The sequence below is a fragment of the Phyllostomus discolor genome, chromosome X (assembly GCF_004126475.2).
Source record: "Phyllostomus discolor isolate MPI-MPIP mPhyDis1 chromosome X, mPhyDis1.pri.v3, whole genome shotgun sequence".
NCBI classification, from domain to species: domain Eukaryota; kingdom Metazoa; phylum Chordata; class Mammalia; order Chiroptera; family Phyllostomidae; genus Phyllostomus; species Phyllostomus discolor.
In genome coordinates, this window is record NC_050198.1 from 41,646,197 (window position 1) to 41,672,822 (window position 26,626).

At 39.2% G+C, this 26,626-nt stretch overlaps 1 protein-coding gene across 5 annotated transcripts in view; it reads right to left on the minus strand.

Moving 5' to 3' along the window:
* Positions 1–26,626, minus strand: part of MTM1 (myotubularin 1) — a 154,295-nt gene that overhangs the window by 26,502 nt on the left and 101,167 nt on the right. For all 5 annotated transcript variants that reach the window (XM_028522491.2, XM_036016732.1, XM_036016730.1 and 2 more), the window contains 3 exons: positions 17,483–17,566; positions 15,175–15,324; positions 11,234–11,422 (listed from right to left, as the gene is read on the minus strand). In XM_028522491.2, coding sequence (XP_028378292.1) covers positions 11,234–11,422; positions 15,175–15,324; positions 17,483–17,566 — 423 coding nt within the window. The remainder of the gene's footprint in view (positions 1–11,233; positions 11,423–15,174; positions 15,325–17,482; positions 17,567–26,626) is intronic.

Sequence of the window (26,626 nt, forward strand, 5' to 3'; positions counted from 1 at the left end):
AGCTGAAATGAAAGGATGTTAATTAACATCATAAAACACATGAATGTGTGAACTCAGAAAAAAAATATCATCAAAGCAACCTTTCAGAGTATCTGTAGGAAGAAGACAGGGAAATGTGCTTGGAACTGAAGAGCAAAGGTGAAGGCACCAAAAAAATGTGCCATCACTACTTTATGTTCCTTTCCTTTTTAATTATAACAAAAGAAGGGATATAAGCTTGTAGCTCAGGATGGAAGGGCCAATACATCCTATGATTTTTTCTAAGGTTAGTCACATAGAAGGTCTCCTGCAGTAGAAATAAGGCTACCACTTCAACTTCAAACCTAGAGGTTTATGTACAAGCCAGAAGCCTTGATCTCCATAGACTCTAGGTATGAAGGTATATTTTATTTAGACAGAAATATATATATATATATATACTTGCTGAGCCCTCCAGACAGACTACATGTTTCAGTAAAGAAAAGTCTTTGTGGTGACCTTTCTCATCTTCTTTGCCATGCAAAGGAGTCGTCTCCACCTTGTTCTTCTTTTTTTCTTCAATAATTCTTTCACCTGTGTCTCATCTGCCCTGTTTCTTTTTCTATACCTCCCCAGGCAGCCTGGGGAAAGTGCTGGCTCAGGGTTTGACAGAGGGAAGACAAATAAATACTATATTAATAAGAAAAAGAAAAGTCTTTGTCTGACTTGTGCACTGTTCTGCCTCCAATGCCTAGAAAACTATGCATTCAGTAAATAGTTGTTGAATCAGAAATGTATTTTTAAAGGTTAACACAAATAGCAGCAGTAGTAAGGAGACAATAATCATTCTGTTGTTTTTAAAAAATTATTAGCTAATGAATAAATAAACAAATGGTCCATCTTCCCCTCTTCTTGGCTATCCTCGCCTCAGTGAATGACACCTGGTAGCTCTGATTGGAGGTCATGACAGAGGTGCTCCCATCCACCTTGCAGTCACTTTTGTGAACTGCAGGCCTGATATAGGGCCTAGGATGAATGAAAAGCCTAAGTTTTGCTAGATCTGCATGCCTATAATGCAGTGGCACATGTCATTCTCCCACAGAGAGACAACCTGCTTCTCTTCACATGTAGTTTCTAAGTAGTTAACAGTGCCTTTCAAAAAGTTTTATAAAGCCCTGGCTGGCATAGCTCAGTGGATTGAGTGCGGGCTGCAAACCAAAGTGTTGCAGGTTTGATTCCCAGCCAGGGTTACATGCCTGGGTTGCAGGCCATAACCCCCAGCAACCGTACATTGATGTTTCTCTCTCTCTCTCTATCTCCCTCCCTTCCCTCTCTAAAAATAAAATAAATAAAAAATTGTTTTAAAAAAGTTTTATTAGCCCTGGCTGGTGTGGCTTAGAGGATTTGAGTGTTGGCCTGTGAACCAAAGGGACACAGGTTTGATTCCCAGTTAGGGCACAAGCCTGGGTCGTGACCCAGGTCCCCAGTTGGGAGTGTGTGAGACGCAACCACACATTGATGTTTCTCTCCCTGTCTTTCTCCCTCCCTTCCCCTCTCTCAAAAAATAAATAAATGAAATTTTTTTAGAAAAAGTTTTACAAATATCTGATGATAATATGGAAAAAATAAAAATAAAAAAATATACTTACTACTCATTGCCAAAATTTCTGGCAAATATGGATGTTAATACAGTTCCACTTTAGCCTGGTTGGCCTAGCTCAGTGGACTGAGTGCGGGCCTGCAAACCAAAGAGTTGCCAGTTTGATTCCTAGTCACGGCACATGCCTGGGTTGTGGGCCAGGTCCCCAGTAGGGTATGTGCAAGAGGCAACCACACATTGAGTTTCTCTCCCTCTCTTTCTTCTTCCCTTCCCCTCTCTCTAAAATAAATAAATAAAATATTTTAAAAATATAGTTCTACTTTAATTCATCACAGTGTACTGCCCCAAAATTAAAGCAGCTTGATGATGGATCTTATCTACCCCTGGGTTTTATTTGTTTGCTTGTTTAATTTAAAATAATGTGATGTTGCTTGTTATACCTGAGGTTCTGAATATCTAAATATCCACAAGGGAGGAACAATTAGGTCCAAAGAGAACAGAAGTCAGAGGATAAAATCTATTAGTCAGGCATAGATTGAATTTTCAAAAGTGCAAATTCTCCATCTCTGGTTAGTTTTAAAATATTATTTTCAGTTTTCTTTTTGCAACACAATAAAACAATCCAGACTGCCTAGTATGATGACGTAAAGTTCCAAGGACCTGTTGCTCTGGACATAGTTGACTAAGGGAGAGACAAAGCCAAAGGAGGAGGGGAACCTGAGTGTACTTTTAAAAGAATCATGTGGGAGGAGGAAGATGGCGGCATGGTAGGAGGGAGCAGATTCCATCCCCCCCATGCATGGGAGAGAAACTAACCGATCTATGGAGGAACAGAGCAAGGAGCCAACAATATCACAACATTTATGAAAATAGGACATAAAAAATTATAGCGGACATTGAAAAACCAGACAGTAAACAGACTGCTTCAGGATAAGAAGGGCCCAGGGATCAGTGTGGGGACCAGGGAGGTTGCAGCCACCAGGCCCAGTGCTCCTGGGTCTACCTCAGGGCACTTGGGAGAGAGCGGGGTCAACCGCTCCCTCCCTGGCCAAACAAGGATTGAGCAGTACCAGGGGAGGCCTTGTTGCTTGAAGGCACAGTGAGGGGAGTGAGGACTGAGAGATAATCACACAGGGGCTGCGAGCACCCATGCATAGCCCTGGGAAGAGTGAGTACCCCAGCCTGTGCGACCAAGGGCCGGCTGGCTGTGCGCCTGTACCACCAACCCAGAGATAGTGTGGTTTTGTGGAAGACCCAGACCCCACAGCCCTGAATATGGAAAAGGCATGGGCGCTCACAGGATCCTGTAGCCCACAGTGGTGAACTCAGGGTAAGTGCACGTCCCCTTGGGATACCCAAAGCTTATACCATGAACTGCACACACCCTTGGGATCTCCAGAGCTTACACCGTGAACCCAGAAAACACATGGGTGCTCTGCGGTATTCTGGAGCCCAGGAGCCCGCCGCAGTGGGCTCTGGAGAGCCTGTTTGGGAGCACTCAGACCCACACCCAGGGCCCTATGGAAAGGCACCAGACCTGCTCTGGGGAGAGCATGCGGCTAGCCTGGGGACAGTACTTGAGAGACTGACTGGGAAGGGAGAAAAGCATTCCAATCGCCCCTCAGCCTGCTGAAGCCACCAAGATCAAAAAAACTGGTTTGGCCAGTTAGAAACCAACAAGAAGTTTCTTTTGTTGTTGTTTGATTGTTTGATTTTATCTTATTTTAATTTTTTATATTTTAATTCTTCTTATTTTATATCTCTCAATTCCTTATGCTTCTCTTTCTTTCATGCTAGTGTTATTCTGTCCTTTCCAAATTTATTTCCCCTTCATTCCATCTTCTGCTTTTTCCCTTTTTTGTTAAACTTGCAAGTCACTGCAAATTTGTATTATCCTTTTCTCATTATACTTACATTTTTTATTTTAAGAGTATTTTGGTATTCCTCTTCTTTCTGTATAGTCTTCTTTGCTTGGCTGCTTATACTGTATTGTTTGATAGGTTTCCCCTGTTATCTCATTGACAGTGTATTGCTAATTTACTGTCCTTCATTTGTGTTCCATTAGTAAACTACTCAAGATTCTGTACTCCCTAATCTTGTTATCTAGATCTCATAGATTCTGCCACATGATGGTTGCTCTAATACTACTGTAAATAAGATCTATTCCATACAGTTGTAAATACTACGCAACACCCCTCCCAGATCTCAACCCACTTCTCGGTTTCCTGAACTCTCTTACACTAGTAAACTCTACTCTCTTACAAACTACACCTATTTACTATTTTTTACAATTACCCTACCTCAGAATCTGACCTCCCACAGCCTCACTGCTTTCTAGATTTAACTCACAATCTTTTCCTCCCCAATAAGAGTTTTATCTTCTTTCTATCCTTTCTAAAACGTGGCTAGTGGGGTGGAAGCTCACGGTTAACACTATATATAGACAAAGGATCTCCTAGCTCTTCTCTACTGGCTGCTACTGTAAATATCATAGAATATACTCTTGCTGTCTTAAACCATTTTGCCTTCCCCCTCCAACTGATCACAAAAAAGAGTAGGGGGAAGTTGTGAACACAAGGATACATGAAGGAGACTGCACCACTGAATCTCACAGGTATTCCACCACAGAAGTTAACACTATAAATCCAGGGAACCAGAACAGATCAATTTAAGAAACAGAGACTAACAAGAAGAGTATCACGAACAATGAGAAGATAAAGAAACAATCCCCAAATGAAAGGAAAGGAAGAAGCCTCAGAAAGAATGCTAAATGAAATAAAGGCAACTCAACTATCAGATATTGAGTTCAAAGCAATGATTATCAGGAAGCTCAATGAGCTCACAATGAGCTACCACAAACTAGAGGGAAGCTAGAATGAACTCCCTGCAAACTATACCAACATGAAAAAGGAAATAGAAACTATCAACAAGGGCCAAGAGGAAATGAAGAACACAATTTCTGAACTGAAGAACACAGTAGAAGGAATGAAAAGCAGGATTGACGAAGCAGAAGATCGGATCAGTGAATTGGAGGACAGAGCAGAAAAAAACACCCAGAAAGAGCAAGAAAAGGAAAAGAGGCTCAGAAATAATGAAGAGGGGTTAAGAGAAAGGCAAGACAATATGAAATGTAATAATATCCTTATAATAGGCATACCAGCAGGAGAAGAAGAAGAGCAAGGGATAGAAAACCTATTTGAAAAACTAATGATGGAAAACTTTCCTAATTTGATGAGAGAAAAAGTCACACAAACCCAGGAAACACAGAGAGTCCCAATCAAGAGGAACCCAAAGAGGCCCACTTCAAGACACATTATAATTAAAGTGGCAAAAGACCAAGACAAAGAGAGAATCTTAAAGGCAGCAAGGGAGAAAAAGGAAGTAACATACAACGGAGCCCCAATAAGGCTAGCAGCTGACTTCTCAATGGAAACACTCCAAGCCAGAAGAGAATGGCAAGAAATATTCCAAGTAATAAGAACCAGAGGTCTGCAACCAAGGCTACTTTACCCAGCAAGGGTCTCAATCAAGATAAAAGGCCAAATAAGGAGCTTCCCAAACAAAAGAAGTCTAAAAGAATACGCCTCCACCAAATCAGCTCTGCAAGAGATGCTAAAGGGACTGCTTTAAGGAAAGGAAGGAAAGGAGAGAGAGAGAGAGAGAGAGAGGAACACATGTACATAAAAGGCAATGAATAAATACCTATCAGTAATAACCTTAAACATAAATGGATTAAATGCTCCAATCAAAAGACATAGAATAGCTGATTGGATAAGAAAACATGACCCACACATATGCTGTCTACAAGAGACCCACCTCAGGATAAAAGACCTGCATAGGCTGAAAGTGAAGGGATGGAAACAAATTTCCCAAGCAAATGGAAAGGAAAAAAAAAAGCTGGGGTAGCAATACTCATACCACACAAACTAGACTACCAAAAAAGGGCCATAAAGAAAGACCCAGAAGGTCACTTCATAATACTCAAGGGAAGAATCCACCAAGAAGACATGAACATTGTAAATATATATGCACCCAACATAGGAGCACCCAAGTACATCAAGAAAATCTTAGAGGACTTCAAGAAAGATATTGACAGCAGCACAATTTTAGTGGGGGATTTTAACATCCCACTATCAAAAATGGACAGATCTTCCAAACAAAATATCAACAAAGATACTGAGGCATTGAACAATGCCCCAGCTGAAATGGACTTAACTAATACATACACAGTCCTCCATCCCAAAGAAGCTAAATACACATTCCTTTCAAATGTACATGGAACATTTTCAAATATAGACCACATGATAGGACACAAAACAAGACTCAACAAATTCAAGAAAACTGAAATCATACCAAGCATATTCTTGGATCACAGGGGACTGAAACTAGAAACCAACCCCAAGAGGAAAAACCCTAAAACACTCAAAATCATGGAGATTAAATAGCATGCTATTAAACAATGAATGGGTCAAGAATGAAATTAGGGAAGAAATCAAAAGGTCTCTGGAAACAAATGGAAATGAACTCACAACAACCCAAAACTTATGGTACATAGCCAAGGCAGTCCTGAGAGGGAAGTTCATAGTGATACAGGCATACCTAAAAAAGATAGAAACATTTCAAACAAACAACCTAACCCTATGTCTCCAAGAACTCAAGGAACAACAACAAAGACAGCCCAGAGCAAGCAGAAGGAAGGAAATAACCAAGATCAGAGCAGAATTAAATGACATAGAGACTAAAAGCACAATTCTAAGGATCAAAGAATCCTGGAGCTGGTACTTTGAAAAGATAAACAAAATTGACAAGCCTTTAAGCAGACTCATCAAGAAAAAAAGACAGAAGACCCAAATAAACACAATCAGAAATGAAAGAGGAGAGATTACAAGGGATACCACAGAAATACAAAGGATTGTAAGAAATTACTATGAAAAACTGTATGCCAGGAAAGTTGAAAACCTAGGTGAAATTGACAGATTTCTAGAAAAACATAATCTTCCAAAACTCAATGAAGAAGAAGCAGAAAGCCTGAACAGACCAATAACAGCAAAAGAAACTGAAGCACTAATCAAAAAACTCCCAACACACAAAAGCCCTGGAGCTGATGGTTTCACAGGAGAATTCTACAAAAAATTTAAGGAAGAGCTTACCCCTATCCTTCACAGACCATTAAAAAAAATCCACAATGAGGGATGACTCCCGAAATCTTTTTATGAAGCTGGCATCATCCTAATCCCAAAACCAGATAAAGATACAACAAAGAACGAAAACTTCAGGCCAATATCGCTAATGAACATTGATTCTAAAATCCTCAACAAAATATTGGCATACCACGTCCAACAATACATTAAAAAGATCATACACCATGACCAAGTGGGATTCATTCTAGGCATGCAAGGATGGTACAACATTCACAAATGAGTAAATGTAATACATCACATAAACAAAAGCAAAGACAAAAACTCCCATGGTCATATCAATAGATGCAGAAAAAGCATTTGATAAGGTACAGCACCCATTTATGATAAAAAACTCAGCAAAGTGGGAATAGAGGGAGAATTCCTCAACATAATACAGGCCATATATCACAGATCTACAGCCAACATCATACTCCATGGGAAAAAATTAAAATCTTTTCCGCTAAGATCAGGAAAAAGACAAGGCTGTCCGCTTTCACCACTTCTATTCAGTCCAGTACTAGAAGTTTTAGCCACAGTGATCAGAAAAGAAAAGGAAATAAAAGGCATTAAAATCCAAAAGGGGGAAACAAAACCGTCATTGTTTGCAGATGACATGATAGTGTACATAGAAAATCCTATAGACTCTACCAAAGAACTGTTTGACCTAGTAAATGAATTTGGCAAAACAGTGAGAAACAAAGTCAATATCCAGAAATCAAAGGCATTTTTGTACACCAACAATGAATCATCAGAAGCAGAAGTCAAGAAAAAAAATCCCATTTGAAATAGCAAAAAGAAAAATAAAATACCTAGGAATAAACCTAACCAAAGAGGTAAAAGACTTGTATTCCAAAAACTATATAACTCTGAAGAAAGAAATCAAGGAAGACACAAACAAATGGAAACATATACTGTGTTCATGCATTGGAAGAATTAACATTATCTAAATGTCCATACAACCCAAAGAAATTTAAAGATTCAATGCAATACCTATTAAAGTACCAATGGCACATTTCACAGACATAGAACAAACAGTTAAAAAATTTATATGGAAGCATAAATGACCCCAAATATCTGCTACAATTTTGAGAAAGAAGAGTAAAGTAGGAAGGATCACAATACCTGATACTAAACTATATTACAGTGCCACTGTCATCAAAACAGCCTGGTACTGACATAAGAACAGGCACATGGACCAAATGAACAGAACAGAGAGCCCAGAAATAAACCCAAGTCTCTCTAATAAACCCAATTAATATTTGACAAAGGAGGCAGCAACATAAAATGGAGTAAAAATAGCTTCTTCAACAAATGGTATGGGGAGAACTGGACAGCTACGTGCAAAAAAATGACACTCGAGCACCAACTTACACCTTACACAAAAATAAATTCAAAGTGGATAAAAGAGTTATATATAAACCGTGACAACATTAAAGTCCTAGAGGAGAACAGAGGCAGGAAAATCTCAGATGTTTCACGCAGCAACATTTTTGCTGACATGTCCCCTAGAGCAAGGGACATAAAGGAAAGAATAAACAAATGGGACCTCATCAAAATAAAAAGCTTCTGCATGGCTTAAGAAAACAGTATTAAAATAAAAAGAGAACCAACTGTATGGGAAAACATATTTGGAAATGATACCTCAGAAAAGAGTTTGATCTCCAAAATATATAAAGAACTCACATGACTCCACTCTAAGAAGACAAGCAACCCAATTAAAAATGGGCAAAGGACTTGAATAGACACTTCTCCAAGGAGGACATACAGAGGATCCAGAGATACATGAAACGATGTTCAATATCACTAGCTATCAGAGAGATGCAAATTAAAACCACAATAAGATACCACTTCACACCTGTCAGTATGGCCGTCATAGACAAAGCAACAATAACAAGTGTTGGAGAGGTTTGGAGAAAAGGAGACCCTAGTGCACTGTTGGTGGGACTGCTCACTGGTACAACCACTATGGAAAACAGTATGGAATTTCCTCAGAAAACTAAAAATGGATCTGCCTTTTGATCCAGCAATTCCACTGCTGGGACTATATCCTAAGAACACTAAAACACCAATACAAAAGAACCTATGCACCCCAATGTTCATAGCAGCATAATTTACAATAGCCAAGTGCTGGAAGTAACATAGGTGCCCATCAGTAAATTAATGGATCAAATAACTATGGTACATTTACACAATGGAATTCTATGCAGCAGAAAGAAAGGAGCTCCCACCCTTTGTGACAGCATGGATGGAACTGTAAAGCATTATGCTAAGCGAAATAAGCCAGGCAGTGAAAGACAAATACCATATCATCTCACCTTTAACAGGAACCTAAACAACAAAACAAAGAAACAAGCAAAATATAGTCAAAGACACTGAAATAGAGGACAGGCTGATGGTGACCAGAGGAGAGAGGTGAGGGAATTTTAGGGGATAATGGGAAGGGTATACAGGAACAAATTTAAAGGACATATGGACAAAAACTGGTGGGGGGTGGTGGAAATGGGAGGGAGGTGGGGAGGGATGGTTGGATGGGCTGGAATTGGAGTAAAGGGCAGAAAACTGTACTTGAACAATGATGCAAATAAAACAAATATGGGATGAAAAAAAAAAAGAATCATGCATGTTTCCACGCCTGTAGTTTTAGTTTGTTCGTTACTTTATTTTGCTCATTAGATTCCTGTTATAGGTGAGATCATATGGTATTTGTCTTTCACTGACTGGCTTATTTCACTTAGCATAATGTTCTCCAGTTTCATCCATGCTGTTGCAAAAGGTAGGAATTCTTTTTCTTTCTTTCTGCTGTGTTTAAGTGACCAGAGAGGAGGAGGGAATGGGGATAATGGTGGAAAGAAGGGGAAGGGACTAGACAAAGAACATGTATGAATGACCCATGGACATGGACAACAGGGTGCGGATTGACTGTGGGAACAGGGGGTGGGATGGGCAGGGGAGGGCAAAGGAGGAAAAACTGGGACCACTGTAATAGAATAACAATAAAAATGACTGAAAGAAAGAATGAAACATAGATCTTTAAAGCCTAGGATGTTTTCCTTAATTTTTTCCTTCCCTTCATTCCTAAGGGGACTAGAAACACAGTCATATTTCCTGAATGTTAAAAAGGCATTCAAGAATTCCAATACTATAACAATGTGCTTTAGAGTTAATATGATGTATGTATTTTATACATTTTAATATTTTGAAATGTTCTTTCTAAATACCTCATGTTAATATCATATCTATTTCAGGCTAAACGTATGCATGGAAACATTGTATTTTCTACATGTATTCTGAATTCTAGGAAAAGAAGTATATAAAGTTAAGGATAACCCAAGATGACATTCATATTTAGACTTAATTTTCTGCTTTCACTTCCTGATTACTTTGCATATAATTTCAACATTATTTTCATCCCCTGAAGACAAACCACCTATAGTAACAGACAGCTGATCCAAGAGCATGCAAGGAGTAGAGAGGCCCTCCAGGAGTCAGTGTGTGTGACGCACAACTGTGTGATTGGCGACCCCTACACACGCCATCTCACATGTGTATATAGACAGATGTCATAGGTCTCCTTAAGGAAGCTGCTGCTTCTGTCTGAGCTGCTCAAGGACTTGTTTTGCTTTCAGGTTCTTGTCTTGTGCTCTGAATCACTGAATATGCCAGATAAATGACCTTGGGATAAGCCAAGTACCCAAGATGATGAAATTGAAACCTACAGCTGACAAGAAACAAAATATCTGAAAGACAGAATAGGGATAAAGAATGAAGGACACTTGTGAGCACTTGTGATAGCTGGTAATAATGGGAAAAGGAAAAGAACAAAACAGAAAGGAAAAATTGAACATAAAAAGCATAGCACAATCTGGGGTCATTTAGGGTATGGGTAGACAGCCTTAGACCTTGTTGCAGCCTCTGAAGAGCTTATGAAGGCAACACTATGTAGTCACTGAGGTTCACAGTGACAATTCCAGTCAACTTCAGGAGCAATTGGCATTTTCTGCTTAAGAAGGCCATGAGGAAACTTCATATACATAGACTTACTCATTTCTTGAACTGTTTAGAGAAATGAGAATACATATTGATGGGTACAGTGAACAGACTGTTTGATAAAGTTAGAAATTTAAAATTTTATCAATTACACCTTCCCACAACTCCTCACAGACATCTTAGTAGTACAGATATTAAGAATGACCATCAACAGCCTAAAGAGCTCCAAAGAGATTGTAACTTTTGCCTAAGATTCGACCTAAACCCAAGTTCATTACAGTTGTAGGCTCACCAATTTACCTAGAGATTATTTGCACTTTAATATGTTCAACTTTTAAGATATGTTTTGTGATTAAAAGTACTTTCTACCTCAGTGAACTAGTTTTCCTTTTTAAGCTAAGTTTAACTATTAATTTAAGCCCACATGTTGACACAGTATGGCAAAAACACTCATGTGAAACACCATACGCTGTATATAAGTTTCTATCATGTCATTATATATACTCACCTTGTTAGCCACTGCATTTACATTGGGTCTTGCATCATAAATTGTGAGTTTAGAAATCTGTCTATTAGTCTCCCTGATGACGTCAAGATATTTTTCATCATCTTTATTTCGTTTACCACTCATACCGACGAGAGGCTGACTGCAACGCACAATAACTGTCTTGTTTTCTGGATGAATCCATGACAGTACCTATAGTTAGTACAGAAATTTTAAGCTATCAAAGCAAATCTCAAAACAATTAAAACTATAAAAATAAAGCACTAAGAATCACGATGAAGTGAATCTGTTTTTGCTGAAATGGAATGCTTATTCACCTATGACTTCATTGCGTGTGCCCAGAAACACACATTTAACAATGTCACTATTAAGAAACAATTAGAATAACCAATTGCTTTACTAGTCCTTTCATAATTAGCAGCACATCTAATAGAAATTAAATGCTTAACTAAAAGTGTTAAATCACTTAAAGGAAATAGAAAGCGTCTGCTATTATTTCAGTCTGTAACTTGCACTGGATTTATCATCACGAAGAAACAACTTTAGCAAAAAGTGAGAGGTAAAGGAAATCACCTCTGATATATCACATTTCTGTAATACCAACTCATATCTGCAGGTCGTTTTCCCAACAGTTTCAATTCTAGAATCCAACAGGAGGGGAGATAACTCAAGGGAAGCAAGAAGCTGTCAGGGCAGTCAAAAGAACCTTCAGAATCTCACAAGGAAGCATGGATACCTGGCTCCTAGGAGAGGTCTTTGAGCCTTTAGTCACATTGTCTTCTCTAATTTTATACACATACCTAGTAGATTTGATACCTGGTTTTCCAGCTCACAGCACGTGAGAAAAAACAACAGTAAAAGGTAGCTAATAATGTAATACACCAAAAGCTATATAATTGTCCACTTTAATTGGACGTGGTGTATACCTCAATAAAGCTGTTAAAAAAAGCGGGGGGGGTGAGAGGTGAGCATGTTGGGTAATAGCTTGGGTTCTGGGGTGGTGGACCTCTGCTGTGGTTCTAACCTGCACACTGAGCTCACAGCCTTTGTTGCCTCACTTTCCTCTTTCATCAAATGGGGAGTAATGCTATCCTGTGGTGCTGCTGGAATGACAAAGGAAGAACTAATGCAGGTAAAGGACTCAGTGAACTGCAGGGGGCTGGCTGGCTTGAGTTAGCACCTAGAAGCTGGCCAGCAGCTCGTAAAGTTAGATACGAAAAACTATGAAAACCAGACATAAGAACTAAAGAAGCATAACAGTTTGAGTTCACTTAATACAAGGCCAAATAATACAACTGTCTTTTCAAGTCACCTCCTCCACGATAACAAATGACAACCATTGATATTCATAAAAATTGACATGCATAATAATGACAATGGGTTGGTGAGAATGATTATATGATGATATGAATACTCATTCATTGTGTCTTTGTGCCATAATGGAGACTAGTTAAAAACACCGTGTGGCTCAGTGGACTGAGTGCTGGCAAGCAAACCAAAGGGTTGATACTTCAATTCCCAGGCAGGGAACATACCTGGGTTATGGGCCAGGTTGCCAGTTGGGGGCATGCAAGAGGCAATCGATCCATGTATCTCTCGCACATCAATATTTCTTTCCCCCTCTTTCTCCCTCACTTCCCCTCTGTCTAAAAATAAATAAAACATGCGCTGGCTGGAGTGGCTCAGTGGATTGAGTACCGACCTGCAAACGAAAGGGTTGCTGGTTTGATTCCCAGTCAGGTCACATGCCTGGGTTGTGGGCCAGGCCCCCAGTATGTGGTGCACAAGAGGCAACCACACATTGATGTTTCTTTCCTCTCTTTCTCCCTCCCTTCCCCACTCTCGAAAAATAAATACATAAAATCTTAAAACATAAAAATAAAATTTTTAATAAAAAACACCACCGTGGCCCCTGAAGTCCTGGGAAAAGCACTGGCCTTTCCTTAACCACCAAATTCTAATCTACAACAAACCTGCCCCACCTACTTCCTATAGTCTTTGCTTCAAAGGAGATAAAAAACATTAGATCACTTTTATGTATTTATTTTATATGAATTTTTCAGGTTTATTGAGATATAACTGACATATAACATTGTGTAAATTTAAGGTATATAATGTGCTGATTTGATATGAGATCATGTTTACAGGAGCAAATCACTACAGATACAAGAGACTTATTATTTGATAAAGACCCTCATCAAATTTAAATTTAAATGAGGTCATGCAAAAGAAACTGCCCTATGCCCAGTGCCCTCCTTTCTTCCACACCTCTTCTCTCTGCTTGGGAGATTTAACATTAGAATCACCATGCCATGTTAAGAAATGCTACTCTTATGAATTGTTTTTTTTTAAATTATATTTTATTGATTATACTATTAACTGCAGTTGTCCTATTTTTTTCTCCCCTTTATCCCCCTCCACCCTGCACCTCCCCTCCCACCAGCTTCCCCCCCCCCCCTTAGTTCACATCCATGGGTCATACATATAAGTTCTTTTGCTTCTCCATTTCCTATACCATTATTAACCTCTCTCTGTCTATTTTGTATCTGGCAATTATGCTTCCTATTCCCTGTACCTTCTCCCCATTCTATGTCCCCTCCACACTGATAACCTTCCATGTGATTGATCTCCATTTCTGTGAATCTGTTCCTGTTCTAGTTGTTTGCTAAGGTTGTTTTTGTTTTTTAGGTTCAGTTGTTGATATTTGTGACTTTGTTGTCATTTTACTGTTCATCGTTTTGATTTTTTTCATAGACAAATTCCTTTAACATTTCATATAATAAGGGCTTGGTGATGATGATCTCTTTTAACTTGACTGTATCTGGGAAGCACTTTATCTGCCCTTCCATTCTAAATATTAGCTTTGCTGGATAAAGTAATCTTGGATGTAGGTCCTTGCCTTTCATGACTTGGAATACTTCTTTCCAGCCCCTTCTTGCCTGCAAGATTTCTTTTGAGAAATCAACTGACAGTCTTATGTCCAGATTACAGGAGGAGTGAACTTGTAACTCTAACTTCTTTAGCATCATGTTCTAACAAAATGAACTAAAGAACAAACTCTCAAGTATACTATATATCATGAAGATATGAACAAACACTCATAATTAGAGAACCAAGTGAAGTTTAAGAATTAGAATTCGCATTACCTTGACAGTATACAAAAGTTTCACACAAATATCCTTTTAAGGATAAAAATATCTAGACTTGGAATTTAAAAGTAAGGTAACATTAAATATTAATTTCTTCAGCCCCTTGTGCTGAAGAAATTAATTGAAAGAAGTACTTATTATGACATGATCTGAAAAGTAGAAGGGAAAAATTCTCTAAATTTTTAGTTAATAAAATTTATGTACACAGAGTAGACAGTGTGACTTGTACATAAATATTTAAGAAGCAAAGGGAACTCTGTGAACTAGTTCCAATGATACCATAAAAATACTGTCTGGAATAATCTGCACTTGGCTTCAGTTTGCTAATGGTATTAAGGCACCTTGTAAATGTGACAAGGATAAACTAATCCTAATAAAGATGAGTATACATAAAAGCCTGTACTTATATGTTCCATAACATAAGATAGTACCTTGTTTCCAGGATTTCTCAGCTGAAATTTATGAAGAGCCTATCATCTATCAGGTATTTTGCTACAAGGATGAAAAACCACAACAACTCTGGTCCTACCCTCTTTCCTTCCACCTAGCACTTGGTTTAAATATGCTAGTGTTACTTGTATCCTCCCTTGCATAAGAATTACTTGTGTTCATTCTCTGTTTTTGATTGACAGCTCTTGGAAGGCAAGTGTCTTCTTGTTTTTCCCATTCTGCACTCAGAAGCACTTGATAATTATTTGTTGGATTGAAACCCAAGAGTGTTTCTCTGAATTACTTGATTCCCATTCTTATGGAATAAAAGGCACTCTTTGACAAACAATTAATTGCAGTACTCACTGGAATTCGATTTCGAGATCTGAAAGTTGCAACTCTCTTGAGATCTTCATCTGTGGCACGAAATGGAACTACCAAGAGAGCAGGGTATGTGTCACACAGTTCATAGCACTTATTAATAAAAGTGATTCTCCAGTGGTGATTGGGTAAGCCCTGCAGGAAAAAAAGGAAGTCCTAGTCAGTATTGCATGAGTTCATCTCTGCATTCACCTCAGGTCTCCTTTCTAGCAGAATTTGCACATGCCTCTTTGACCAGTGTAATGATAGTCTACTGATTTATAATAAGGGAGCCAAATCAATAATCCAGACAACATAAGAACACAAAACAAAACACTGGTGGCTTACATAATTCTAAATTGTCATTGGGAAATAAAGATTCTCTTGAATCTGAGAACTTCCTTTATTTCATGTCAAACTATTCTTTACTATTAGTACAATAAAGATAAATCCAAGTTCATTCCCCACCCATGTACCGCCCCCAACCCTAGAGGAAATATATCATGTGATCTTACTCTATGTCTAATTGAGGATAGAAAAGAGATCAGGCAACTCCCTCTTCCTACTCAAAACAGAGTAAATGCTTCAGTCTGCTCCAAAGTAGAAAGAGGCTAAGTGTATGACGAAAGTCAAAGAGGGGAAGTAAAGGAAACTCCCTCTTGGGGAGGCTCATTTCACCACCTCCTAAGAGTTTTTTCAATCAAGTTTGGGATTGGTGATTACCCTATAGGTTGTATGAAAAATACAGTCATTTGTAGTCTAAGGAGACTGCTAATGGGACAGAGAGACATGGAAAACACCCCACCCTAGCGTCTACCCATGAAATTTTATCTAGTGTAGACAAGAGCCAGAGGTGGTGGAATATTCTCTCCCCATACTCACAAATACACAAATAGACACACAAAAGTAAACTATGTGGGTACTTGCTGGGGACAGACATTGTACCTTTTCTTTAGGTCTGGCCCTATAGACCACAGACCAAACAGATGAGTCTGATGCTGGGTCCAATTAGAGAGTTATAAGTCCCATCAGAAAGTTATAAGAAAAAAAGATGGAATGTAATGGCAGTCTAGAACAAAATAACTTCCACAGTTCATTTATGCATACAATCTTAAAAACACGAACTGTTTTGTTGCAAGCTAGAAGCATTGACCTAAAGAATTAAGTCTTAATGTTGTCAATAACACTCTAAAAATAAGGTACAAATATTTTAATACATAATGCTTCAGAGATCTCCAAAACATGCAAAATGTTTTGATAGTCCTTCTGCTTCAATAACTGACCCAGAACAAAAGTCATTAAAAATGAGAGCTATATGCAGGCTTTGAAAACAATAGTCTAAAGCTGATTTCTAGAAGCAATAGCACATACTACCTCAAACATGTGTTTTAAGGATAAATTCCCACACTATCATTCCAGAACATCGAATCTCCTTATGAATGTACACACCACTGATGAAAACTAAACAGAAATCAATCCAGGTCCTCAGTAGTGAAGGTGGTGGCTAGAAGGTTCTTTTCAAGTCTAGGGTTCTGTGACTTCACATTCACTGCCTTTTCATATAATGCAAGTGGGCTTGATTTGATTCTCAAAGGTCATTCAACAAAATTTCCAATTATTTTAAGAGCTTTTAGAATGATAATTATGAAAAACTTCTGTCACAAAACTCCTCGCTGTCCTATACCACAGGCCAAGTTATGGCTCTTGTTATATAACACGCACAGGATCTTTTTCACAAACATGCTAGAAGAGACCTTTGTCCCTGAACAGCCAACATTATTCCAAGCCTCTTGCCTTTATTACAGCAAATAAACATGCATATAGGTGATATTTACATAAGAGAGCAGTAAGGACAATTCTAATATACATTTATCAAAGCTTTCTTAAAAGACATTATTATAGGAAAGCATTTAGAATTCATCTGAATCTGCAAAGAGAATGCATATAATTGAAATCTAACTGCCAGCAACAGTTAGGCTCCCAAATATGCAAATATATAGCATATTCAACTCCTAAACAGGAAGCTACACAGGTCTGATTTCTCTAGCCTCCAAGTATTTGCTTCATTTCATGAACAACATATAACTAAAGTTCTTCATGTGGAGGAAGGAAATAGAACTTAGCCAGCCAGCCTTCAATGTAGCTTGAATATGGCTATGGAATATACAGACAGAATAAGCTATATTATATCACTGCTATTTAACACATATTTATTTATCAAGGATGCTATTGGTCCTCCAAGAGCATGACTGGTGACATATTGTCACCATGTATGTTTCAGATTCACCACATGCCACAGTACCCATAGGCTTACCTGCCTTCTGTATTCTTCAACTGGATTATAAACCATCCATCCATCCATGTTAAACCTTTCTTCATTTAAAAATGCAAATATTGGCTAGAAAAAGCAAACAAAAAGAATTTAAAGTTCAGTGTGAGGAAACAAATAGTCTACATCCTTTGATTTTTCACCAGATTTGCCTACCATAAAATCACAACCAAATCTGAGGCTTTCAACACAGAAACAAAGTGAAAAAAAATTGGATAGACTTATACTACCTTTTATCTTCATAATTACTTTTGAGAGCTCAATTTTCTCTGACTACAAACCTTTCTTTTAATTATTTTTTAAATGATATGCCACAAAAATCAGATTTCCAGACCAAAAAATGCCAATCAATTTTAAACAGTATTAGCAATTGATCAGGTAAAGCTACTAAAAAAAGTAAAAGGAAATTCAGGAATGATTATTAAACAGTGCAAATGGTTCAAAAGGAAACAATAACATGTTAACTTTTAAAAGGAAATGACATTAGGAAAATCCTTAACTAACTGTTCTCTATGAATTTTGAATCAAAGCCCTGGTAACAGTCTATGAAATCACAGGCCTCAGATCTTTCATCTTTTTTCTATTTATGCTCACACTCAAGGAGGCCATTACTGATGCGTTTCAAGGCTTCAAATATCATCCACACCCTAGTGACTACTAAATATATCTATTGTTTTCCAGCCCTCACTCTCTTCCCCAGATTTAGCTATCCAAGTACCCACTCCACAACCCCAGACTGCCTAAGAGGCATCTGGGGGACTTTGGGCTAACACATCCAAAGCCAAACCCTTGACTCCTCCTATTCAATCCTGCTCTTCCCACAGCTTTCCCATTTCAGCAGATGATAGTTCCATCCTTCTAGCTGACTGAGCCAAAAACCTTGGCATTAGCTTCATTGCCTCATTGCTACCAACCTAGTTTCACCCTCCACCATTACCTACTTTGAATATTATAATAACTTCCTAAATCATCCTTTGCTTTCATCTTTACCTCTAAACTCAGAGTAATAGTTGGCTGTCAATTTTGCTTGGAGTTAAAGTTTAAGTCCTTCCAATGGCCCATGTGGATGCCACATCCCCTGCCATGTCTCTGTTTCCCGCCTTGCTCACTCCACTCTAGCCACACTGGCCTCCAGTGCTGCTCCCCAAAAGCACCAAACACATACCAGCTGTTCCAGCTATCTAAAATCCTTTACCCTTGTGGGTTCCACCTACTGCTTCTTTCACATCTCTGCTTAAATGTAACCTTAATCAACAAGACTTTTTCTGACACCCTGTAGAAAATATGCTGCCTCTACAACTGCACCCCCTACTCTCTTTCCCATGTTATTTCCCCATTATCACTTATGACCATTTGACATCTTATATATTTAGTTGTTTACTTCTTTACTGTTGGATTTCTACCATTCCCTCCCCTAGAATGTAGGCTCCATGAAGACAGACACTTGTTGCATTCACATCCTGTGTCCCTGATGACTGGAACAATGTCTGGCCCATAGTAGGCAGAATACGTATCTGTTGACTGAATGAAAATATGAAGCTTCATACAGCCCCTGTACAACTACTTTCTCTGGGGGCACTGGGTCTGGACACTTTTCCTCTAGGGTATCTTCCTTCTCACCCATTTTCCTCTGTTGTTAGCCTACAACTTTGAATGCCAGTATACCCTCCCCTACATTACTGAGAATTTCTGGGACAGCATCACTTAGCAGCAACAGTTTTCTCCATTCAAATGGCAAGAGGTTTGCGGTAAAAAGTAATCAAGAACATGCTTTCTGCACTGTCTTTTTTCATTTGTTATTTTTTAACATTACCTTTTTGTGTAATTTCCCTTATTTATTTATTTATTTATTTATTTATTTATATTGCCGTTTTTTCCATTACCGTTTATCCACCCTATATCCTCTTCTACCTCCACCCCCCACCCCAACAGTAACCACACTGTTGTCCATGTCCATCAGTTCTTTTTCTTTTTTGCTTGATCCCTCCACGCACCAATCCCCCTACTCCAGAGCTGTCAGCCTGTTCTCTATCTATGATGGACTGTCTTCTTGAACTTTCCAAAGTATGTGGCACCCTCAGCAGGTCTCAACTCTGGCAGTGCTAGGCCTAAGTGCTATATATTGTGTGATAGCATGCTGACCACACCTTAGTAATGACGCTGAACTAGCTCAGCAATTCTTTGAGGCTTCACCTTGACACTGCATCCATAGCAATGCTTAATTATTCAGTACTACTGGGGAAAACAAGTGATTTCTGTTAAATAGAGTTTAACTCAGAGATAGAGGGACTTTTGGTGAAAACAGCACTAAAATGTAGGGTGAACTTCTTTATCCATAAATAGAATGTACTGAACATATCTTAAGCATTCACTTTTTAATATATTTCATTGATTATGCTATTACAGTTGTCCCATTCTCCCCCCCCCATCATTCCCCTCCACCCTGCATTTCCCCTCCCACCCACATCACTCCCCCTTAGTTCATGTTCAAGGGTCGTACATATAAGTTCTTTGGCTTCTACATTTCCTATACTATTCTTAACCTCCCTCTGTCTATTTGCTACCTACTGTTTATGCTACTTATTCCCTTTACCTTTTTCCCCATTGCCTCCCCTTCCCGTTCAATAACCCTCCATGTGATCCCCATTTCTGTGATTATGTTCCTCTTCTAGTTGTTTGCTTAGCTTGTTTTTGTTTTGTTTAGATTCAGTTGTTGATAGTTGTGAGCTTGTTGTCATTTTACTGTTCATAGTTTTGATCATCTTCTTTTTCTTAGATAAGTCCCTTTAACATTTCATATAATAAGGGCTTGATGATGATGAACTCCTTTAATCTGGGAAGCACTTTATCTGCCCTTCTTTCTACATGAGAGCTTTGCTGGATACAGTACTCTTGGATGTAGGTCCTCGCCTTTCATGACTTTGAATAATTCTTTCCAACTCCTTCTTGCATGTAAAGTTTCTTTTGAGAAATAAGCTCATAGTCTTATGGGCACTCCTTTATAGGTTAACTGTCTCCTTTTCTCTTGCTGCTTTTAAGATTCTCTCCTTATCTTTAACCTCAGGGAATATAATTATGATGTGTTTTGGTGTGTGCTTCCTTGGGTCCAACTTCTTTGGGACTCTCTGAGTTGCCTGGACTTCCTGGAAGTTGATTTCCTTTGCCAGATTGGTGAAGTTCTTCTTTGTTATGTTTTCAAATAAGTTTCCAGTTTCTTGCTCTTCCTCTTCTCCTTTCTGGTACCCCTATGATTCACATGTTGGAACATTTAAGGTTGTCCTGGAGGTTCCTAAGCCTCTCTTACTTTTTTAAAAATTTTTGTTTCTTCATTCTGTTTTGGTTGAATGTTTCTTTCTTCCTTCTAGTCGAAACCATTTATTTGAGTCCTGGTTTCCTTCCTATCACTCTTGGTTCACTGTACTTTCCTTTATTTCACTTTTCATAGCCTTCACTTTTTCCTGTATTTTGCAATGATACTCTACCAATTCTGTGAGCATCTTGATTACCAGTGTTTTGAACTGAGCATCTGATAGGTTGGCTATCTCTTCATTGTTTAATTGTATTTCTCCTGGAGCTTTGATCTGTTCTTTCATTTGAGCCATTTTTTTTTTTTTGTCTCAGTGCACCTGTTACGTAGAAGGGACAGAGCCTTTGGTGTTCACCCTGGTGGGGCAACCCACCTGGCTAGGTTGTGGTGCTATATGTGGGGGAGGGGCCTGTCCAAGAGGGAACAATGTCACCTGCTTTGTTCTCTGATGGCTTTCAGTCACTGGTGCTGCTACCAACAAGCAAATTGGGCCCTTCTGGTGCTAATTCCCAGGTGGGTGGGTTTGTGTATGTTCTAGGACCTTGTGGTTCTTTCCCATGAACTCTCCTATGAGGCTTGGAATTTCTCCTGCTGCTTCAACCCTTACAGGACTTTCCAGACAGAGGTTTTCAGGTTTTATTTCCCCAAGCCAGAACTCTGGGTTGCATGGTCTGTCTCGCTTCCCAGTTGTTCCTCCCAGTTTATATGCACTCAAATGTGGAACTGCCCTGTCCATCAGCCACGGCTTTGCTGCAAGTCCTCTCAACCTGATTGTCTGTCTCCTACTGGCCTGTATGAATATTTCTTCTTTAACTCCTTGGTTGTCAGACTTCCATACAGTTCAATTTTGTATCAGTTCTGGTTGTTTTTTGTTTTTAAATTTGTTATTGTCCTTCTTTTGGTTATGTGAGGAGGCACAGTGTGTCTACGTACACCTCCATCTTGGCTGGAAGTCCATATTTTCTTTAATATGTTTTATTTAACAGAACTCTGAATACAAGTAATATTCTTAAAATTGTCATTAATATGAAAACAACACAATGTCCTTATGACAGCAACATATAAGGTGGCCTTTCTCATGCAATCATTCTAGAATGACACTTCCTATTCTGAGTGATGTACAGATATAGGATGAAATAAAAGACTGGCATCCTGGCCACTTCCGGCAAGATGGAGGCATAGGTGGATGCACCATACCTCCACACACAACCAAGATTAGGACAACAACAATTTAGAGGCAGAATAACACCCAGAACTGACAGAGAATTTATTTGAATGTAAGTCGGACACCCAAGAAGTTGAAGTAGACCTGTTCATCCAGACCGGTAGGAGGGGCAGAGAAGAGCGGCTGGGCGTGGGGTGTGGAGAACAGGGAGAACTGGGTGCCTAAGGCAACCGGGAGCGCGTAAGGCCTCTGGGGCGCACAAGATCACAGTGGGTGGACCCTGACTACGCAAGCGGCAGCTGGTGGACCCACTGAGGTGGCGATTGTGAACCAGGGCAGAGCGCACAACCCAGGATCCCAGAGAAGGGACTGAGGTCCCAGGAGATCAGAGCTACCGCCATTGTTCCCTTCCGCCCCTGCCCCCACATACAACGTCACAATCTAGCGACTGGGGTGCCCAGCCCCAGTGAACACCTAAGGCTCCGTCCCTCACCATAACAGGAGCAACCAGACCAAAAAAAATAGAGAGAGAGAGAGAGACATGTCTCAAACAGAAGAACAGATCAATGCCCCAGGGCTCATCATTTTGAGCAACCAAGAGATAGTCAATCTATCAGATGCACAGTTCAAAACACTGGTGATCAGGAAGCTCACAGAATTGGTTGATTTTGGGCACAAATTACATGGAAAAAAATGCAGGTTACCATAAAAGAGATGAAGGAAGATGCACAGAGAACCAATAGTGATGGGAAGGAAACTGGGACTCAAAACAATAGAGTGGACCAGAAGGAAGAAAAAAAGAACCAAACAGGAAAGAATGAAGAAATAAGAATTCAAAAAAACGAGGAAAAGCTTAGGAACCTCCAGGACATGTTTAAACATTCCAACATCCGAATTATAGGGATACCAGAAGGGGAAGAGGAAAAGCAACAGATTGAACACGTATTTGAACAAATAATAAAGGAGAACTTCCCCATTCTGGCAAAGGAAATAGACGTCCAGGAAATCCAGGAAGCTCAGAGAGCCCCAAAGAAGTTGGACCCAAGAAGAAACACATCAAGGCACATCATAATTACACTAGTCAAGGTAAAAATGAAGGAGAGAATCCTAGAAGCAGCAAGAGATAAGGGGACAGTAACCTACAAAGGAGTTCCCATCAGACTGTCAGCTGATTTCTCAAAAGAGACCTTGCAGGCAAGAAGGGGCTGGAAAGAAATATTCCAAGCATGAAAGACAAGGACCTATATCCCAGAATACTTTATCCAGTAAAGCTTTCATTTAGAATGGAAGGGCAGATAAAGTGCTTCTCAGATAAGGTCAAGTTAAAGGAGTTCATCATCACCAAGCCCTTATTTTATGAAATGTTAAAGGGACTTATCTAAGAAAAGAAGATAAAGAAAAAACATGTATAGTAAAAGGACAGCAAACTCACAATTACTAACAACCACACTTAGAATAAAACAAACTAAGTGAACAACTAGAACAGGAACAGAACCGCAGAAATGGAGATCAGATGGAGGGTTAGCAACAGGGGAGTGGGAGGAGGAGAGAGGGGGAAAAGGTATAGAGAATAAGTAGCATAGATTGTAGGTTGAAAATAGATAGGGGGAGGGTAAGAATAGTATTGGAAATCTAGAAGCTAAAGAACTTATAAGTATGGCACATGGACATGACTAAAGTGGGGATATGGGTGGGAGAGGGTGTACAGGGTGGAGGGGAGTGAAGGGGGAAAATGGGACAACTATAATAGCATAATCAATAAAATATATTAAAAAATGTAAAAAAAAAAAAAAAAAAAAAAAAAAGACTGGCATCCTTTGCCCCTGAGACATCTATGAGAACTCTCTCATGAAAACAGCTCTTAAACTGATTTTGATGCTAAGAGCCAGACTTGGACCTCAAATGTCTCAGGAAAATTCCAGATATTTCTTGTCATGAAGTGTAGCTTATGATGGAAAAGACCAGGTGCTTAAACCAATATTTTAGCCATCAAAATAAATTAGCTCACAAGAAAACATATTTTTTTAAAGCATTACTTGTTAGTGTTGATACTGTATTTTTCTTTAAAAACTAAGTAGTCCAGGGGGTGGGGGTGGAGGTGGAATAGAGTATAAGGTGGATAATTGTTAATGGAGAAAAATACAATAAAAAAACTATAAATAAATAAATAGAGAATTTTTGGAAAAAACAAATAACTAGGTTGTCCATGAACTACATGGCTTTACTGAAGCAATCTAAAAGAACCACACTTTTTTTTAATCATTGTTCAAGTACAGTTTTCTCCCTTTTACTCCCATTCCAGCCCACCCACCCAACCCTCCCCACTTCCCTCCCATTACCACCCTCCCCCTAGTTTTCGTCCATGTGTCCTTTAAATTTGTTCCTGTAAACCCCTCCCATTCTCCCCTGAAATTCCCTCTTCTCTCCCCTGTGGTCACTGTCAGCCTGTCCTCTATTTCAGTGTCTTGGTTATATTTTGCTTGTTTCTTTGTTTTGTTGTTTAGGTTCCTGTTAAAGGTGAGATCATATGGTATTTGTCTTTCACTGCCTGGCTTATTTCGCTTAGAATAATGCTTTACAGTTCCATCCAAGCTGTTGCAAAGGGTAGGAGCTCCTTCTTTCTTTCTGCTGCATAGAATTCCATCATGTAAATGTACCATAGTTTTTTGATCCATTCATTTACTGATGGGCATCTCGGCTGCTTCCAGCACCTAGCTATTGTAAATTATGCTGCTATGAACATTGGGAGGCAAAGGTTCTTTTGGATTGGTGTTTTAGTGTTCTTAGGATATAGTCCCAGCAGTGGTATTGCAGGGTCAAAAGGCAGATCCATTTTTAGTTTTCTGAGGAAGTTCCATACTGCTTTCCATAGTGGTTGTACCAGTCTGCAATCCCACCAACAGTGCACTAGGGACCCCTTTTCTCCACAACCTCTCCAACACTTGTTGTTTGTTGCTTTGTTTATGATGGCCATTCTGATGGGTGTGAAGTGGTATCTCATTGTGGTTTTAATTTGCATCTCTCTGATGGCTAGCGATATTGAACATCGTTGCATGTGTCTTTGGATTTTCTGTATTTCCTCCTTGGAGAAGTGTCTAGAACCACACTTTTTAAAAGTTGAATGTGCCAGAACTTACTTCCAAGATATTTTAAATTTACCTTTTTTCCCTTAGAGATTCAGGTAAGAGAAGAAGGCAAGAACTATACAGCACAAGCTCTCAAATTAGAGTAACATAAATGAGTTATTTAAAAAGCAATACAAACTACTAAGCATTGAAGCAACATTAACAAATACCATTCATCTGTACCTCATTAAAAGTACAAAATTCCCTACAAGTGGTACCTTGTTACAAGCCTAATTAAAGTTCCTGCCTGAAAACTGTGAAAACCTAAAACAATGGATTACATGTCTTGAGGTTTTTAACTGTCTTTTTTCCCCTCTTACCCATAATACATTTTTAAGGCTTTGAGTCTTTAAGTGCTTTATTAGCACATTGGCATTTTCCAGTTATCCCTAACTATAACCTTGGGTCAATTTGGACCCTCTTTTTGGGAAATCAAAGTCCCATGGACAGAACTGGTTTTATAGAACTTCCCTTTATGAGAACAAAACAGGGAGTTAGTTGGGTTTGCCAAACCGGTAATAAATCCACTCCATGAACCTGTCCAGGACCAATTTCATTTCATGGCCTATTGGCAACTCAAGAATGGTTCAGTCCCAGATTAATGGAAGCCTCAGAGCAGAGAAGTGTTTTGCTGAATGTTAGTTTCCAGTTGGTGCTTCAGGAAGGGCTCCATAGCTTTACTCTAGGGCAGATGTGGCAAACACAAGGCCCATCGGCCGAATCTGGCCCTCCACCTTGTTTTATCCGGTCCGGCACCTTGTTTCTACCCGGTGGCAGCGTTGAGCTCCTTACACCTAGTTAAGGAGTAGTTACATTTATCCAGTCCTAAAATTATATTTGGCCCTTTGAAGGGAACTACAAGGCTGATGTAGCCCCTGGTGAAAATGAGCTTGACACCCCTGCTCTAGGGGTGATTGCCCTGATCCTGAAGGGCCACGTGGGATACACCAGAACATTTAGGAGGCTAGCCTAAGGGTTTTGTGTGGTCAAGTGATTATGGGAGACTATTTAACTAAAAAAAAAAGTTACTTGAAATAATTATAGATTTACAAGACATTGGAAAGAAATGTACAGGGGAGCCCCAAGCACCCTTCACTCAGCCTCCCCAAGGTGAACATCTTATGTAACTAGAGCAAAATATCCAAATCAGGAAACTGACATCAGAAAATGTATACTCTCAAGTGCTTACCCCTAGCTTCAAGGGAGTGGGTCTCCCTTTATTTGGCTCTATATTGGTATTTGGGCATTTCACCAATTCAGATTCCTTCCAGTCAAGAGATGCCATGCATAGATACTTTTTTAAAAAGCAACCACATGCATTTTTTTCCAGTATTACAAATAGCACAATGTAACATTTGAAAAATGTTAAAGAACAAAGCTGAGATGTAAATCTCCAATTTCACACTAGGGCTAAAAACAGCTTTGACAAAGAGAATATAACATCATTTTAATTTGGCTACATTTATCACTGTTGTATCTTGTCGGGGGGGGGAATCTGAAATGACAACAGATTTTATCTTCCACTTAATTAG